The sequence below is a fragment of the Lethenteron reissneri genome, chromosome 31, assembly GCF_015708825.2.
Source record: "Lethenteron reissneri isolate LAM-NWPU_2019-01 chromosome 31, ASM1570882v1, whole genome shotgun sequence".
Taxonomy (NCBI): Eukaryota; Metazoa; Chordata; class Hyperoartia; order Petromyzontiformes; family Petromyzontidae; genus Lethenteron; species Lethenteron reissneri.
The window spans coordinates 6,103,098-6,122,793 of record NC_083809.1 but is presented as its reverse complement, the minus strand read 5'-3'; the positions used below and the strand labels follow the sequence as shown (position 1 = coordinate 6,122,793).

At 49.8% G+C, this 19,696-nt stretch overlaps 1 protein-coding gene across 3 annotated transcripts in view; it reads right to left on the bottom strand.

Moving 5' to 3' along the window:
• The window catches only part of LOC133349720 (arf-GAP with GTPase, ANK repeat and PH domain-containing protein 1-like), a 227,146-nt gene that overhangs the window by 132,536 nt on the left and 74,914 nt on the right, over positions 1-19,696 (bottom strand). For 2 of the 3 annotated variants that reach the window (XM_061563407.1, XM_061563409.1), the window contains 2 exons: positions 19,049-19,343; positions 10,418-17,008 (listed from right to left, as the gene is read on the bottom strand). In XM_061563407.1, coding sequence (XP_061419391.1) covers positions 16,511-17,008; positions 19,049-19,343 — 793 coding nt within the window. In that variant the 3' untranslated portion in view covers positions 10,418-16,510. Of the gene's footprint in view, positions 1-10,417; positions 17,009-19,048; positions 19,344-19,696 lie in introns of those variants that run through there. The other variant, XR_009755979.1, reaches the window with a different exon arrangement.

The window sequence follows — 19,696 nt, the reverse complement described above, 5'->3', positions numbered from 1 at the left end:
GGACTCAACACTGCCCATAGACTAACAACTACCCATGGACTCAACACTGCCCATAGACTAACAACTACCCATGGACTCAACACTGCCCATAGACTAACAACTACCCATGGACTCAACACTGCCCATAGACTAACAACTACCCATGGACTCAACACTGCCCATAGACTAACAACTACCCATGGACTCAACACTGCCCATAGACTAACAACTACCCATGGACTCAACACTGCCCATAGACTAACAACTACCCATGGACTCAACACTGCCCATAGACTAACAACTACCCATGGACTCAACACTGCCCATAGACTAACAACTACCCATGGACTCAACACTGCCCATAGACTAACAACTACCCATGGACTCAACACTGCCCATAGACTAACAACTACCCATGGACTCAACACTGCCCATAGACTAACAACTACCCATGGACTCAACACTGCCCATAGACTAACAACTACCCATGGACTCAACACTGCCCATAGACTAACAACTACCCATAGACTCAACACTGCCCATAGACTCAACACTGCCCATAGACTCAACACTGCCCATAGACTCAACACTGCCCATAGACTCAACACTGCACATAGACTCAACACTACCCATAGACTAACAACTACCCATAGACTCAACACTGCCCATAGACTCAACACTGCCCATAGACTAACAACTACCCATATACTCAACACTGCCCATAGACTAACAACTACCCATAGACTCAACACTGCCCATAGACTAACAACTACCCATAGACTAACAACTACCCATAGACTAACAACTGCCCATATACTCAACACTGCCCATAGACTAACAACTACCCATGGACTCAACACTGCCCATAGACTCAACACTACCCATAGACTCAACACTGCCCATATACTAACAACTACCCATGGACTCAACACTGCCCATAGACTCAACACTGCCCATATACTCAACACTGCCCATAGACTAACAACTACCCATGGACTCAACACTGCCCATAGACTCAACACTACCCATAGACTAACAACTACCCATGGACTCAACACTGCCCATAGACTAACAACTACCCATAGACTAACAACTACCCATAGACTAACAACTGCCCATATACTCAACACTGCCCATAGACTAACAACTACCCATGAACTCAACACTGCCCATAGACTCAACACTACCCATAGACTCAACACTGCCTATATACTAACAACTACCCATGGACTCAACACTGCCCATAGACTCAACACTGCCCATATACTCAACACTACCCATAGACTAACAACTACCCATGGACTCAACACTGCCCATAGAATAACAACTACCCATAGACTAACTACCCATAGACTAACAATTACTCGTAGACTAACACTACCCATAGACTCAACACTGCCCATAGACTCAACACTGCACCTCCGATTAGCAGAGTTGGTTACGTACGGTGCGAAAGAAGTTCAACATATAGTACATACAATTCCTACTCTTACAGTCAAACTTTTACACGCCTAGGATGAACCCTGATACGTGGCAGAATTTAATTTGCTGATAATTACGATAGCCTTATCCAGGAAAGCTTCGCCGAGTCTCATAACTTTATTTCGGGGTGGGGGGGTCCTGCCATCCCGTACCGACGAGCATGGTGAAGTATGGTCAAACAACCTCGTGGCCAAACGCGGCATGGGGGGGGGGGGGCATTCATCCAGCGGTAGGGTTGCTGCAAGGTGCTTAAATGATTAAGCTCATTATTTAGTGAGACCGCGTTTGGCAATGAGTGCGTAGGCACAAATTTCGATTTAAAGCTTTCGTGACTGCAGGGATTCATCTTCTTGGTTCTTTCGGTAAAGTCACGTAGAAGGGAAATAATAAAATAATAAAAATACAACTTAATGAAATAATTCTCACGTTTCGGCCACAACGCAAGCAGCCGTCCTCAGGTGAAGAACAGGTCTGTCGGAAAGACAGCGTCATTCAGACGTCATTCAGACGCTGCCTTTCCGACAGACCTGTTCTTCACCTGAGGACGGCTGCTTGCGTTGTGGCCGAAACGTCGTGAGAATTATTTTATTATGTTAAATTTTTATGATTATATTATTTCCCTTCTACGTGACTTTACCGAAAGAACCAAGAAGACGTAGGCACAAACTCAAGTAAAAGAAACCACGAGGCGACGTTTTTTGGGGCAATGGACCTCGGATGAGGCACGGTGTCATTGTTTTACGAGCATGTGCATTCCCTTGACAGTCCACTGCGCGGCGCAAACGCGCTAAGAATGATGCAGCAATCAGCCCGTCGCGTACACGATGGCCCGTCGCGAAACGAAAAAACATCTTCGAGTTGAAAAATCGGTCTCCGTTTTACCTGGATTTAGAGATGAAACGAAGGGGGAATTCATCTTCTTGGTTCTTTCGGTAAAGTCACGTGGAAGGGAAGTAATAAAATAATAATAATAAACATAATTAAATAATTCTCACGACGTTTCGGCCACAACGCGCAAGCAGCCGTCCTCGGACGCTGTCGCCTCGACAGACCTGGTCTTCACCTGAGGACGGCTGCTTGCGTTGTGGCCGAAACGTCGTGAGAATAATTTTATAATGTTTTACTTTTTATTATTTTATTCTTTCCATTCTACGTGACTTTACCGAAAGAACCAAGAAGATGAATCCCTGCAGTCACGAAAGCTTTAAATCGAAGGGGGAATTGTTTCATGCCGCTGAACCGTGTCCCTTATGATCCGCGGGCCCAGAGACCAGGTATTCCACTCGTCCATTGTTTGTATGTCGAACTTCGTTCGCACCGTACGTAGTCAACCGTGAGTGGGTGGGTGAGTGGCTGAGTGAGTGGTTGAGTGAGTGGGTGAGTGTATGGATGTTGAACTTCGTTCGCACCGTACGTAGCTAACGGTGAGTGGCTGAGTGGCTGAGTGAGTGGGTGAGTGGGTGAGTGAGTGGCTGAGTGAGTGAGTGGCTGAGTGAGTGTGCGAGTATATGGATGTTAAACTTCGCACCGTACGTAGCTAACGGTGAGTGGCTGAGTGAGTGGCTGAATTAGTGGGTGAGTGGGTGGGTGAATGAGTGGGTGATTGGGTGGGTGAGTGAGTGGGTGAGTGTATGAGTGTTGAACTTCATGCGCACCGTACGTAGCCAACCGTGCCAATCGGAGGTGCGGTGTTGAGTGCGGGAGGGGGGAGCGACGTTGCCACGTTGTGGTACAGCATCATCATAGGGGCTTTACCAAAATATCACATTGGCAATGATACATTACGGCACGTGTACAACTACTCATTTGAACGGTAAGCTATAATGATCGACACATGAACTCGCATTTTGTTTGGGCCAGCTAGTGAAATTGGTAAAATTGCAACCGATCTCATGAAACCTGGGCAGCTGAGCAGGATCGAGGCAGGATAGTGCGTGAATGTTGTGACCGCCAGACACAAACAGGGAGTCACGCAGCCTGCTGCCACGTGGTGAACGAGAGAAGTCGGCACGGCAAACTCATCTGTTGTTGCTCTACTTTGATGCTCCCTGCCTTCCCCTGAACTGACCCAGCCTGTGGTTTAAATGCCCCCGCAATGGAGTGGGCAGGCCCTCATCCAGCAGTGGATTAGCCAAGGCTCTGCACGCGGAGCCTGCATCGTGTTGAGTTTCCCTCTCGAGTGCAACCGGAGCGAGCTCGTGGTCCACAGACATATCATGGTGACGCGCGTCAGTGCAGGGTGCTTCAAAACAATGTTAACACTTCTGAGAATTTGCAACAAAACCACAATACATGTGCTGCTTCCGGGCTCTGGAGACCACCTGGACAAGATTCCAGGCACGTGTTGACTAATTGCGAACGAGTGGAGACTTTGACTTTTTGAAGCTATTAACATATACCTGTTATCATGTTAGAGTGTATTATCCGTTCTTTTCCCATTAAAAACGATAGTACCATATACGTGTTAACATTTTTTTGAAGCACCCTGTATTTCAAAAAGACTCCTTAAGCTCGCGACTTCCTCAAACTCCTGTGGACGCGTTCCCATCCCTCTGAATCACCTCCAGGCCTCCTGATGTGTGTGGCCACCCCCCACTCTGAGCGGTGGCGCAGCAGTTAGCGCTACGCTGCGCTCCGAACCCGGCGACCCGTGTTCGATTCCCGTTGCACGGCCAACAACGGTGACGATTATCTGAACCGGTTCTGGGCCTCGTTTAAGGTCGACTCAGCCTCAAATCAGTACCTGGTGCGGTGTGTAAACATAGCCACTGGGGAGACAAAAGCGGTCGGGCGTGGTGCTGGCCACCCACCCCCTCGTGTGCCGTTCCGGCCTTCACAGGTGCTCGCTAACAGCACTTTCCCCAACAGTCTGTTCAGGCTATACGGGGGATCTTTGTTGTCTGAACCCCACCCCCTGTGAAAACACACTCCGCTCCGTGCACATCACTTCTGGTTGCTCCTTCCTCTCTCTCTCCCCTCCCTTTCTCATCATCGTCTTCATCACCCCCATCTCGGCTCGGTCTTTTCTCTCCCTCCCCTCCCTCCCTCCTGCCCCGTCGCTCCGTCAGTCCTCCCTGCTGCTGCTGCTGCTCATCCTGAGCCGTGTGCCCCGTCATCGTCTGCCTTCCTTGGGAGCCTTCCGTCCCGGCATCTCCCTTCGCCGCTCACCTCGCCCCGTCTTTGCCCCCCTTTTTCACGCCGCTGACCCCGTTTCGCGCTGATGTGCCACGGATGTCACAGAGTGCGAACTGCTGCCGCAAAAGCTGCCGCAGTGCAGGGCGACGGTCGTGCTTTCCGTGGTGCTGGCTGCGCGTGACCTCCACGAGGAATCGTGTACGCTACGACAACATGTCACGATGTTGTGCGTAGACAATGTGCGCGTGTGGGCAAAGGCTTAAAAGCTGTCGCTGGAATATTTCGTCTCGGGTAGTTAGTCGAGGGCGATGGAGGCGAGGTGTCAATCTTGACTTGAAGCTTTCGTGACTTTTCGATTTAAAGCTTTCGTGACTACAGGGATTCATCTTCTTGGTTCTTTCGGTAAAGTCACGTAGAAGGGAAGTAATACAATAATAAAAATAAAACATAATAAAAATAAAATAATTCTCACGACGTTTCGGCTACAACGCAAGCAGCCGTCTTGCAGGAATTCATATTCTTTGGGGTCTTTCGGTAAAGTCGCGTACATAATATTTGCGTGTTATTTGCGACGTGACTTTACCGGAAGACCCGAGAATATGAGGCGAGGTGTAGTATACTGGACGTGGTGTGCCGGTTGCGGATTCAAAAATAAAACAACAACAAAATCGCCTGGGTCGCCAACCAAAACCAGAGCCGGGGAAGAGGGCGATATGAACCTCCCCCCCCCGCGTGTGTGCTCGTGTGTGCATCCATCCCCACGCGGTATCTGCATTATGATGATGATGATCATTTCGATGAGCAAAGCTTGGGGGGGGGGGGGGTGCTGATGGTACTGGGGGGTTGTGGGAGGAGGGGGGGGGAGAAGGAGGAGTCTGAGGCAGCGAAGCACAAACGGTGCGCGTCTTGCAATCTCACGCCACTTTGGAGTAGTCCTCGGACCACGTCGCTGCATTTCAATTCTCTCGCTTGCTGCGTGTTCATTAACATCGGGGGGGGGGGGGGGGCGCGCAGCCGTACGGACGGGGGACGGTCCACGCGGCGAGTTCTTCGCTCCACGAGTTGGTGCTGTGACAGCCGACCAATACTTCGAGGAATCCGCCGGCTGTGTGTGTGTGGGTGGGGGGGGTAAGACGTGATGGCTCAAGGGCGCGCAACTGCAACTGCGAGGTTCAGCATCGAGTCTCTGTTGGCGTCCACGTGCGTACGAATACCGTCGTCGCCAGTCATCACCATCATCATCGCCGCTGTCACCTTTTGGCCGAATCGTCTTCCCTGGCTTCGTGCCCTCCTATTTCGGGAGTCCCCGAACCGTACCCGGGCAGCGCGCTGCATCCAGCCCTGTGCCCGCTGCCCTTCCCGCTGCCCACCATGCCCCTGAAGCTGCCGCTGGGTCAGCCCGCACCGCACTGCTGCCTGTCCGTGACCTGCGTGACCAGGTCGTACCAGAGTCTGGCTCTGCCCTTTGGGGTCGGGTCGCCGAGGTGCGCCCACGTGCAGGAGGCGCGGGGCTTGGGCGCGCGGTCCGCGGCATCTCGCGGCAGGGAGGGAGGAGGAGGAGGCGGAGATGCGGGCGAGGAAGACGCGGCGAGCGAGAGGAGGGAAGGGCGAGAGGAGAGGGCGAACAAGACGAGAGAGTGGCAAGAGAGCTCGTCACCTCTTCAACAACAAGAACAACCACCGCCGTCATCACGGCACACGTCGCGACGCTCAGGTGCGTAAATATTGTACGGGGGGTGGGGTGGGGGGTTAGATACGTGTGTTAATTTCCCTTTTTTTAAATCGTTTTCTCCACGCAAAAAAAATTCCCCCGATTGAGCTATTGGCATCGTTTCAGAGACGAAGAATGAACGAATTGAATTTGGAACTCTCAAAGGGCAGAGAGCGGCCCGCGTAAGCGGATGTCGCGGAGCCAGCTCGGAGAACCCTGCAAGTGACATCGCGTCGGCACAGGGAAGGGGGCGGCACGTTTTGTACTGGGCTCGAAAGGATATAAAGCCAGCCAAGTCTGCACGTGCAGCGCTTTGAATCGATCAACAGCTGGATGAAGGCCGCCCCACGCTGTGCGCTTCATATTGGGGGGAGAGGAGGGTTATTGGACAATACTCCACCACGCTGGTCAGTGCGGGGTGGTGAAAGCGGGAAGCGTAGACCCGGGACACACAGAAGTACTGTACAACATCTTCTTGGTTCTTTCGGTAAAGTCACGTAGAATGTAAATAATAAAATAAATAAAAACATAATTAAATAATTCTCACGACGTTTCGGCCACAACGCAAGCAGCCGTCCTCAGGTGGAGAACAGGTCTGTCGAGAAGACAGACAGGTCTGTCGAGAAGACAGAGAACAGACCTGTTCTCCACCTGAGGACGGCTGCTTGCGTTGGGGCCGAAACGTCGTGAGAATTATTTTATTATTTACATTCTACGTGACTTTACCGAAAGAACCAAGAAGATGAATCCCTGTAGTCACGAAAGCTTTAAATCGATACTGTACAACAATTGACGTTGCTGGACTGCTCCCTACTGCTCACCACGCAGCCTCTCTTGACAACCTGATTGCAAACGGTGGCCACCCACCCAAAGCCATTGTCCAGGCTCAACGCCTGCTGAGCTTGCTCCCGATGTGTTAGCGAGATTGGGCACATTCCACGCGTCTCGCTTGGTCACAGGGTGACCACGTGCCGTGCGGAGTGATCCCAAGTGCACGATCATTTTATCTCGATCTTCTTGGTTCTTTCGGTAAAGTCACGTAGAATGGAAATAATAAAATAAAAATAAAACATAATAAAATAATTCTCACGACGTTTCGGCCACAACGCAAGCAGCCGTCCTCAGGTGGAGAGCAGGTCTGTCGAGTAGACAGAGTCTGAATGACACACTCCAGGCCTGGAGCGACTATTTAAGTTGGGATGGAGGGGGGAAGGGCGCCTTGACAAAAAAATGTGCATATCAATAGGAATTTAGCATATTTATGGGAAATGCAGATATGCGATTAGTACTACTTGTGAAATGCGTAGGAGGTTTGGCGGGGGGTTTAAAGTCATTATCTCGAATTGAGAATACAATGTCTAATCAGACTTCGGGCAAACGGAATCGCTAGACGACATGATGTAACTATACACTATGCTATACGTGTTGTTCTGAAAATGTTTTCCACAAATCTTGATTTGAAGCTTTCGTGACTGCAGGAATCCATACTCTTGGGTTCTTTCCGTAAAGTCAAACCTGAAGACGGTCGCTTGTTATTGCGATCGAAACGTTGTGATCTATGATTTTTTCTACCTACGTGACTTTACCGAAAGAACCAACGAGTATGTTTTCCACAAACTTTTGAAATGAGTGTTCACATCCAAAAATGCATTTTGTTGCTTTTAAATGCGAATTCGCTGCACGTGAATGAAAACAAAATAATTTATGGGCAACTTAAATTTTGTGGCACTTCGGGTCTTAAATTCCAGCCGGGTCTCTTCGGATCCGTGACTGAGAAACGAATTACGAATCCGGAACACCACATCCAGTATACTAACCCTTGTCGCCGTGGCTGTGGTAACCGGTCACGTTACAACCTACTTCAGCCTACGCAGGAAACATTCTGTGAGATCGTGTGTGGAAAAGAACTTCATAGCTCATCGGATTCCTCCACTCGAATAAAGATTCCGAGTGTGAATTCAACACGTGCATGGCTCTCCGCTGTGATTTGGGGCCGTACCGCGTGTCGTTCGGCATAATGTCCCGACGTTTCGCCCCCCCCCCCCCCACGTTGCTGGGGGGGGAGCATCTTCCGGTGGCTGAACATCTGGTTTCAGTCGATGAGAAGCTCCCAGAACGGGTGCAGCGAAAAGTCGTACATCGCACAACCGAACACAATGTGATACAGAATCCCCCCAAAAAAAACACACCGGTTGGCTATCAACTCGGCACATGCGTGCGTGGCTTTGACATCCACCCCGTCGACCTCACGGGGGCAGGGGGGTGGTTGGGGACGCCACCCTCCCCTCTCATCCACCTCGTCGCACTTCGCGTGGCGCCACGCACGTGTCTGTGTTTGTCTCCTTGTAACCGCGATGCTGTCGTCGGATCTTGCCTCGCAGTGCTGTGTGGCACGCGTCTCGATGGCGAACGCGAGAAGGGCGCCTTCGACGACCATGATGCCGATGGTGACTCGTGGGCGGACACGACTTCTGCTACAATTCCACCGTGCGTTCTAAAATCACCACCGCCGCCACCACCACCATCATCATTCACAACTCGAATGTTGAGCCGAAACGTCTCCTCGACTCACGGCTGCGTGCCAACGTCCATCTGCGGTGGACTCGTCTCTGCGTCCCGCCCTTCGCCGTTTGCGAATAGCGAGAAAGAGCATCAGCAGCGGAAGACGACGACGACTTTGGAGGATGGAGCCCTCGCAAGACCACAAGACACGGGCCAAAGTTTGGTGGCCGCGCAGGAGGCAGCAGCAGAAGCGGCGGCGGTAGCTGCTGGGCTATCCGTGACCAGCACCACCACCACCAACACCACCACCAACAGCACCACCAACAAGTGTCGACGGCGCCGCACAGCCTTCACCAGCGAGCAGCTGCTGGAGCTCGAGAAGGAATTTCACTCGAAGAAGTACTTGTCTCTGACGGAGCGCTCGCAGATCGCGCACACGCTGCGTCTGAGCGAGGTGCAGGTGAAGATCTGGTTTCAGAACAGGAGGGCCAAGTGGAAGCGCGTCAAGGCCGGCAACGGCGCCGCAAGGAGCGGCGAGCCGTCGAGAAACCCACGCATCGTGGTTCCCATTCCCGTGCACGTGCACCGCTTCGCTCTCCGAGGGCAGCATCAGCAGAACAAGCACCAGCAGCTGCAGGCTGAGAGCGGACAGAAGCAGCAGCAGCAGCAGCATCAGCAGCAGCATCGACAGCAGCAGCAGCCGAATCAGCAAACGGAGCATGAAGAACATCAGCAGCAGCATGATTATCGACAGCTTCATCGGCAGCGTCACCATCATCAGCAGCAGCAGCCGAATCAGCAAACGGAGCATGAAGAACATCAGCAGCAGCAGCAACATAATCATCAGCAGCTTCATCGGCAGCGTCACCATCATCATAATCAGCAGCAGCATCAAAATGAGCGTGGAAAACATCAGCAGCATCATCAGCAGCAATTGGATCTGCACACGGAACAAGAGGAACCGCAGCAGGAGCAGCAGCAAACGGAGCATGAAGATCATAAGCAGCATCATCAGTGTAATAAACCTTCTTGAGACGGCTTCCGGAATCAGTCCTTTTTATTTTCAACTTCCACAGTTACACTTCACACACTCCCCGTTGCTGACAGACAACGGAGAGAGGGCAGACTTCCCGCCAAGTCCCCACCGCGCACGTGGCACCCAGAGCCCCCGTACGCGCGTGACTCCTCTCTCTTTTAATCCCTTCGTCACGTGGTACCCCCCAGCCAATCCTCCATAGACAGCGTTGACCGTTCCCGATGGTTCCCTGTCAATCCCGGGACCACGCCTCTGATCCGGCTTCTCATTAGCTGAGGCCCCGATTGGCCAGGCCAATCACCCCTGCTAACATGCCGTGATCACGCCGAGGCCATGCTCCCGAGCTCATCCCTTATTGACTACAAAGCGGGACCGGCAAGCCAATCCCCACGTGAACCCTCTATGGCTGTTATTACATCAGCTAACGCAGTACCAAACACATGGACATTCCGATCATGAGCAACTTGAGCAGCACATTCAGGACTCCCAGCAACTTGCCGATACTGCGGCGAATGCAGAGACGTGATTTCGTCACAAGCAGCAGCAGTAGTAGTCAAACCAAGAGTCCGCAGAAGTGTATTTAAATAATGTTTAATATTTAAATAATCAAACGTACATGTTGATTGTAAATATACGGCGCGGCATGTATGCAGTTGGGTAGGGTTTAAAAGTTATGCTCACAATTCATCAGCAAATCGACGACTTGTTTCTGAAATGTATATATGTATATAAAACATATAACTTGTACTGTACACTGAATTTGATATCTGTACTTACATCACGTGAATCTTCGTTGAGTATTTCACACGGCGAGTTTCCTGCGACATGGTGAGGATCTGCCGACAACTTCTCGCAGCGAAACGTTTTTTGACCGAGCGGCAGAGAGGTGAAAGGCGCAGTGCCAGAGCCCTGAAAGTGCTTTTTGCTGGTGCCACTTTGCTTGCGGATGGACCTCTCAATAGACAACTCGAGAGCGCCTCTTTTTAAAGAGGGTAATTTGGCCTACTCTTCCACTCTGGCTAAGGCTTACCAGACTTTTGGGGGCAAGCGCTGTTTTGCGAGCAGCCCCTATGAAGGCCGGCACGGCACACGAGGGGATGGGGTGGCCATCACCACGCCCTGACCACCTTTTGTCTCCCTAAGTGGCGATGTTTCTACACCGCACCAGGTACTCATTTGAGGCCGAGTCGACCTAGGGGAGGCCCAGCACCGGTTCATATTAATCGTCGCTGGTTGTGCGTGGCCGCGCGCATGGAATAGAACTCGCGTCGTCGGGTTCGTAGCGCAGTGCGCTCCACCGCTCCCCATACCCACACTTTACCCCACCGCACAAACGCGACTTGCTGATCGAGTGGCTGTCGTGTTAGCCAACGTAGCCGTGCTGGGCGCACAGCAGCGGGCATGGTCGGTGGACACCGAGAAGATCGAATCTAACGGGACGCCCTTCGAGGTGGCAAGTCCATGCGTGCGCACCACGACAGCGACCCCGGGGCACGGCGAGACGTCACGAATCGTTGCTTGTGAAGTACTTGACCGATGAATTGCATTAAGCACTTTTATTGAAACAAGCGGCTTAAGACGTTGAGTTGGTGTTAACTGAACACGGAATAACACCCCCTCCCCCCTCCAGCCACCCACCCACCCCTGTGACTGTTCTTCATTTTACAATGTCTCATTTTTACAACTTCTCCAAATAAAACTGTCTCTACCGTCGTTATTTCATCCGTTAAAGCGGGAGATGAGGGTTTTTATTTTATTTGTTAATGCATTTACGTTTCCGAATCTCTAGAACGGACAGGCCATTTAAATAAACCAGCGTTCAGTAGAGGGTGATGCATTTATAGATACCCAGTGGATATCTACACCATTAATCACTCTCCCCCCCCCCCCCATGCCTTCAGCTTACGCAAGATTGTAATGTAAGCAAATCACACGGGCTATATAGAGGATGTTACGGGATGGGGCGGCGGGGGGAGGTGTTAAAATATTTAACGAGCATGTAGAGTGAGGTGGGAGATGTGTGGAGACTTTGAATTAAAACGTAGTTTTTTTTTACAAGAATTTGTCTATTTTAGTGGGGTACCTATAAATGGATCAGCATGGACAATATGAATGGATATCGACCCGCACATGACGATGTTGCATACCTGTCAACCCGTACGGTTTTAGCCCGTATTCTTGTCCAGGGAAATTGAGTTTTCAGGTCCATACGGCATACAGCCGTTTCGATACGGGCAACATTTTGTGTCAATGTGTTTGTGTTTCTCCCTTGCGATGTGACTTTGTAGGATGAACGTTGAGATGTATTAGGGGCACGGGGGTGACCAATACGATCTGAATTGGTCTGTAATAAGGTAGGGCACTGATGAGGGGGTTGACAGGTATGACTTTGTAGTGTTATAATAATTCACGATCATTTATCGGCATTTGTTAACCCCCCTGCATAGATGAAGGCCTCCACACGCTGTGTCGCTCATGGGCGTAGTTTGACCATACTTCACCACGATGGTCCGTGCGGCCTGGGCAAAGGGGGTGGTGTGGATGGGGGGGGGTGGGGGTCCGAGACTGACTTGAGAAATCGAAATCAAAATCAATTCACCACTGATGTTAGCCATGGCCGGGAATGGATTCAGGTTCAGAGTGCAATGTTTGTTGTCCCGTCCTGACCCCGTGCCCCTACTGTACAGCTGTGAAAAAGAGCTGTGTAGCTCATCGGATTCCTCCAGTAAAAATAAAATATTCTGATTTTGTGCAAACCACTGCGCCACCACTCCCCAGATGGGGAGCACAGTGGGCAGGGTGACATCGGACAGTGGTGAAATGTTTTGCATCTGTAAGAGTTGTAATGTTACAATGGTAGGTTTGTAATGCTCTCCTATAACATACAATTGTTATCACGGTTTTCTAGAACATCGTTCTTGACATGATATGGAGCCTTAAGATAGTCACATTTAGACACTACATTACACGTTACACATTGCATATCATTTAAGATTTTAAGTCTTGTATTTTGGTTACGAAACGCCTAAGCAACTACCAGAACCTCTATCGAGGGAATAAAAAAATAACGAAGTCAACATTTCCGCCCTTGAGTATACATTTGCAGGACACATTACACAGCATCAGTCTGGAATTGTGGATGTGTATCACGGTCAACATGTTTGTCTAGCACCAATAATAATTAATCACACACAGCCCTTTGTCAACAACACAGCTGGATGAAGGCCTCCCTACATTAATGAGATTTGCTTGACCATACATCACCATGCTGGTCATGGCGCAGTTCGCCCAGCATGGTTCAGATATCACGCCACCGCCACCAACAACGTCAGCTAGCTTTGGCCAGAAATAGGCCAAAGATAAGCGCTGTGAGAAAACCCAATCCCACCGCCAAAACCGGTAACAGCAATGTAATTTAGTATTGGCCCAGCAAGGAATCCAAACACACAAACTATATTTGCTTTAAACTAAAAACCTGTTTACATATACAGCATATATACTCTTTGATTGTTTTTCGGTAAAGTCACGTAGGTATGAAATAAAATAAATCACGACGTTTCGGGCGTCCGTCATCAGGTGGGAAAGCATGGTCTGCTGCTGAGGCAGACTGTTTTAAAATGTTTGAAATGAGAGTAACGGTTGTGTTGCGCCCGAAACGTCGTGATTTATTTTATTTTATACCTACGTGACTTTACGGAAAAAACCAAAGAGTATGGATTCCTGCAGTCACGAAAGCTTCAAATCAAGATATACAGCAAATGCCTGTGACCACACGACCTCCAATGTTCTGTACGTCGTGACGTTAGAGAAATGTTTGAAACTCAATTTCTGCAGCGACAAGTGGGTGAGAATTAATTCTTACAATAAATTACTGGCAAATGTATAGATGTTCAATTGCACGACTGGGGTATTGTGTGTGTATAGCCTTTGTTGCCCGGCAAAGCCCATGAACTGCCTAGACTTGAGAACCCTGTGTTAATTACAGGTGGCTGCATGAATCCAGACCCAGGATCTAAGTGATGCCAGCTCAACGTTGACCTCCAGATCCGCCCGGCCACCTCTACATAAAAAAAAAACGTGAATAGCAAATTGAGCCGGACGATTATGAAGTGGAAAACCAAAATCAATTGTTTGTCTTTTCTGACATGACATTCTCCCTGTCGCAGTAAGTTTATGTACAAATGGCGAATGCTTCATATCAGGGAAAGGTTGAGCCCTGCAGAAGGCTACTGCTCCACACTGGCCAGATATTTTTTGGAAGCTGTAATGGTACGCACACTTTGCGCCGCTACGCACGACCTGCCGACCCCGACTGTGAAAATGCTCTACCCGGTCCAATATTTGGAATGGATAGATTAAGGCATGAACATCCAATGGAGAACATAACAACCATCTCCGATTTTCTTACAACATAGCAACCAATGGAAATGAACTTCAGAGTATGATAGAACTTCATCAAGAATGCATCCGAGGTGACGACAACAGCAGCTACGGATAGTTGAGATCAGCTCGTGTGCAGGGAGGTCACAAGATGGATCAAGGCAACGCAAGAGAGAGCGGTTGATGGCAACGGCACAGGCAGGCTCTCATCCAGCAGTGGCTAGACCATGGCTGATATACAACGTAGATACCAGTCACACCATGCTTGCGTAAAACAACAAAGTACTTGGTACAGGCGACTGATGGCGACTTGGTGGAGTTTAACATGAGGGCAATCGTTTGCGACGGTCATCCTTCTCAGGTACGATCCCTCCTTTGCCTGCTATTCCCTCATATGGCTGCCATTCCATTCTATCACAATCACAAACCAGCAGTGGACATTTGAGGATATTTCTCCCACCGACTTGCAGTCTGCTTTTACACCGCAGCATGTATTATTTTTTGGTCAAGCAGTGATACAGCGGTTGGAGTATTTGCGCGACGAGCCTGCCGACCTGAATTGGATTCTCAGCCACAGCCAACATCATTGGTAAGCGATATCTGAACTGGTCGTTTTGCCTCTGTCTTCACGGACCCCACATTGACCAGCGTGACGTCCGGTCAAACTGCAACGACCGACACGGCACGGCGGAGAGGCGTTCGTCCAGCAGTGAATTGACAAAGCACTGTGGATAAGTTCTACGTAGTATTTGATAGCTGCGAAAAGCCAAGGTAATTCACACACACAACAATGTTGGGGGGGTTTCACTGGTCCCGAATGTGCTTGGCTGCCCAGCCAAGAACAACAACATCCTCAGGTGTTGTGTGCTCCATCTTTGCCGTCCTGGATCGAATGCAAGTAACTTGCTCCATGCGATAATTTTAAAGACCAAGTAAGCTACAGTAAGAGGAGATTGCATCATTCTTTTTACACATGGCAAGATACAATTCATTATGAATTGAGACATATCTGGCAGTAACAAATGGTACACAAGCGTAGTTTTGGGTCCGAATGTAAAAAAAACGACGAGCCTGGTTATAACGCTACAACCGTGCACAATATAATACAAACAAAAAACAGCGATAATGATAACAACGGGCTCATAGGAAATACTAAAAAAGTATAATAAAAAAACTTGTTTTTTTAAACAGTGCAATTTCAAATGATGGTAAAATACTGACAATATTTAAAGGCTTGCTCAAAGTCATATTTTGTACTCCCCACCACTTAGAAGTCGTTTCACACGATGAGGTTGGGGGAAAAAAAATATTTTTAAAATCAGTTTAATAATATTCCAACGTAACATTTTTCACTGCCATTTGGCTTCCAGGTGTGAGAAAACATGTCACTTGAGATTACTCTAGATGCACAATCTTCCCTTCCAACCTCACAAAACATTAGCGTTTTCCCCCACCCCCGCAAGTCGTTTGTTTTATAATTTCCAAACTACATGTTGGTTTAGTGCTCCAAAGTGTTTCGGGATTGTACCGCCGTTTTGGTTGGCATGACGTCCGATGTTTCACTCCACGTCCTGTGAGCCTTTTCAGGCAGAAACGTTTAAGGAACGAGTTCTGAAGGACGCTGCTAGCACACATGCTGCCATACACGACGGACAACATCAGGAACTGAAGGTGGTCTCCACAGCACGGTGGCGAGATGTTAAATGCTTCGCCTAGTTTACAGGAGGTCGTGGAGTGTTAGATCCAGTTTGCGTGTTCTCCCCGTGGTCATGTGGATTCTTCTCTGGGTCCTCCAGTTTTTCCCTCCACATTTAGAATCAACGTGCATTTTCGAGTATTTGGCTGCTATCAATTTCCACATGATGTTAAGATGCTTCATTGAGCTATCATTTGTGGCCAGGTCGCTTCTGAAAGAGATCATTGCAGCTCAGTGGGACTTCACCTGGTAAAGTTTCCCTCCACGTGCAGCGAAAACGTTCGGACGCCGTGCAGAACAACTCGCGCGGTACATGCTGTGAAAATGCGTCGCAGAGAGCTGTGACGGTGCAACCGTGGAAACAACCTACGCAGCAACACACGTTTGTTTTAGATGTCATTCAGGCCCCGCTTCGTTTGTGTAACAGACCACAATAAAACCTTGCAAAGCAGTTTGATTTACACAGACAGAAACCTCCCCCCTCCCCACCCCACCAATTACATTTGTAATAGCAAATAAAGCACGGTCAAAAAAATTATACAATTACAATATACATAGTGTAAAAAAAAAAACATCATCACACCGAGTATCACAGTTTTGTTCGTCCACTGCCATTACTTCCCGGGTCAAAGCCTCGCCCATTGCTGCTGTTGCCGCTCGCATGTCCGCTCAGAGCCACAAAGTCAAAGGCCCTTCCCTTGCTGTGCGCTTGGGAAGAAGAGTGCATCGCGGAGGCGTGCGGTGCATAGCCGGCTCCTGCACACTGCTCCGAGGGACTCCAGCTCGACACCGGAGACTCGAACCTCTGCTGCTGCTGCTGCTGCGCACCGCCCACGACCGACTCGGCGTTTTGTGCCGTCAAGCTGCCGCCACCACCGCCGGCGGCGTTGTTGCTGTAGTTGTTGTTGCGGCGAGCCAGGTTGGGGGTGGGGTTGAGGGAGCCCTCGCGGCTCGGAGGGGAGACGTGCGGCTCGTCGACGCAGCCGTGCTGCGTGAGGATGTCCAGGCACTCCTGGCTGCCGCCCCGGCGCGCGTACGCGAGCACGGAGTGACCGTGCGCGTCGCGGGCGTGCACGTCCGCTCCGTACTGTGAAATCAGAGACGGACATCCCCACCGCATTACAGCCTGAACAGACGGTTGTAAATCATTTCCATTTAAAGCTTTCGTGACTGCAGGGATTCATATTCTTGGTTCTTTCGCTAAAGTCACGTAGAAGGAAAATAATACATTAATAAACATAAAACAATACAATTCTCACGACGTTTTGATTGCAACACAAGCAATCACCATCAGGTGTGAAAACCAGAGCAAGAATTGATTTTTTAAACCGCCACTTTTTTCATTTTCATTATTATTTTATTATTTCCCTTCTACGTGACTTTACCGAAAGAACCAAGAATATGTTCTAAATCATGGTGTCGCTACTCACCCCGAGCTCTCATTACTCCGATAGTGCGTTGTCTTTGTGCTGTGTACGCCTTTTGGCGTCCTCTGGTCTAACACCGTTTTGAGACGAAGCTCAAAAGAAAGCTGTCTCTGGTGTGGACCAATCAGTTTCCAAGACAATGCATATATTGTCAGAGTACTTTTTTTTTGCATTCTGACCACAAGTATTGTGGTTAATGCAAACATGATTCCTTGTAAAAGGTTTAAGTTTGGTGTTTTAACATCTTAACACCTGTTTTGTTGCCAGAAAAAAAAGGGGAAAACTGATTCTCAGACTGTTCCAATTCATGGTCTAATCTACGTACAGCATTTTCAATACCACATTGAGACAAGTTAACATCACGTGGTCTCCACCATTAAGACTGTCGAATTGCTGCCCACCAAACAGCCCCACAGATGCCTATGACAAACCTGGCATGCATGGTCCCCGCCCCTGTTCGCACGCAATCCACGCTCAACCGTTAGCCTCCGACATCTAATGAGATCGGGCAAATTGTGGGTAATTTGTTCGTATGTGAGGCTACCCCTGAAGTATCCCTCCCCTTCATATCTCCGGAGTAAACATTCCGGAAACACACGTACACACACGTACAAAGACAAATATCCCCTGTATAGCCTTAATAGACTATAGGGGCAAGCGCTGTGAGCGATCAGCACTTACGAAGGCTGGCACAGCAGACGAAGGGGTGGATGGCCAACATCACGCCCGGGCTGCCTTTGTCTCCCGAGTGGCGATGTTTTACACACCGCACCAAGGTACTCATTTAAGAATGAACCGACCGAGGAAAGGCCCAGGACAGGTAATTTTCACTGGTGTTGGCCGTGAGCGGGAATCGACCTCGGGTCGCTGGTTTCGTAGCGCAGCGCGTTAAATCACTGCGGCGTGCCAACCTGCTGCGCGGCCACTGCTAAATCGCACACCGCACACACAGAGCCTTTGCAGCCTGTGTTCTATCATCTGCTAAGCCCAGCAGGTGCTGCACAGTAGACATGCGACCTACAAGATCGGCCGTGACAGTATAATTAAATATTTCTACCCCATGGTCGCCGGACTCTTAAAGACCACTCCTCCATTGCCTGGCTGTGTTACATAGTTAAATCATCAGCCATTATCAATCCACTGCTGGATGAAAGCCTCCTCCAACTGCAATCCCATGATGCAACAATCCATGCAGTATCGGCACACGCACTGCTCGACATTAGATGTGCAAAAATTCATTTCCCACAACGATTCTCTTTCATTATATGAAAGAGAGGAAAAGCAATGGAGGGAATATTGTTGTTATCCTCAAATAAATGTTATTTTTGATAAAAAAAAAAGACAACATTTAGACATTCTAAACAAAATGTGTATTTGTCTTATCAGGTAAGGCACACTGAGCTATATAGCTCTTTTTTAGAAGTGACCTGGCCACAAATGATAGTCTCAACAAAGTGGCTTATTACGTGTAAATGTTTAGTCACCAAATACTCTAAACGGACATTGATTCAAAATGGAGGAAAAAAACTGGAGGACCCGGAGAAAACCCCACGTGACCACGGGGAGAGAGACACGCAAACTCAAAATATACAGCAGCAGGCGTCAAGGGGTCGGGGGATCAAACCCACGACCTCCTGCACACCAGGCGAGGGAGTTAACATCACCGCGGCGCATCCCTTGCCTATAGAGAAGAGACGTACCCAGAGAAGCAGCTGAGTGAGCACGGGGTTGGCCATGGCGCAGGCGAGGTGCAGGGCGCAGCGGCCGTCGCCGTCCCCGTACGTCTCGTTGACGTCGGCCTGCGCGGCGTGCGCCAGCGTCAGCACGAGCGTCGCGAGGTCATCTTCGGCGCAGGCCTGCAGCAGCTGCTGGCCCAGCGACGCGCCGCCCTCTCCTCCCGCGCCGACGCCGACGCCACGGCCGCCGCTACCGGGGGCCGGCGCCACGAACAGGCGGTGCTCGTACTTTGCGCGGATCCACTGCTCCTTCTCCTCGCTGGCGGTGGAGAGAGGAGGAGGAAGAAGAGGAGGAAGGGGAGAATGATTGGTGATGAAAGCATTGCATTGACTTATGGCGGGGGAGAGGGGAAAGGTAGAGTCGTAACGATTGTCGATTGTGTTCACAACTGATCAACTGAAAGTCAACTTTTTTCGGCGGTTGATTACTCGGGCAATTTTAAAACCAGTGGCCGCCCCTACATTTACACATCGTAAGCGGGAACCCCCAACCAGCCACGCTCGGTGTGACGCAGCCGATGGTGACGATGATGCCAGGGCACGTCCATCACCTCCCGTCCAGCGACACTAGTGGGGACAGAGACTAGACACTTTTTTTTCTATTAACTACGT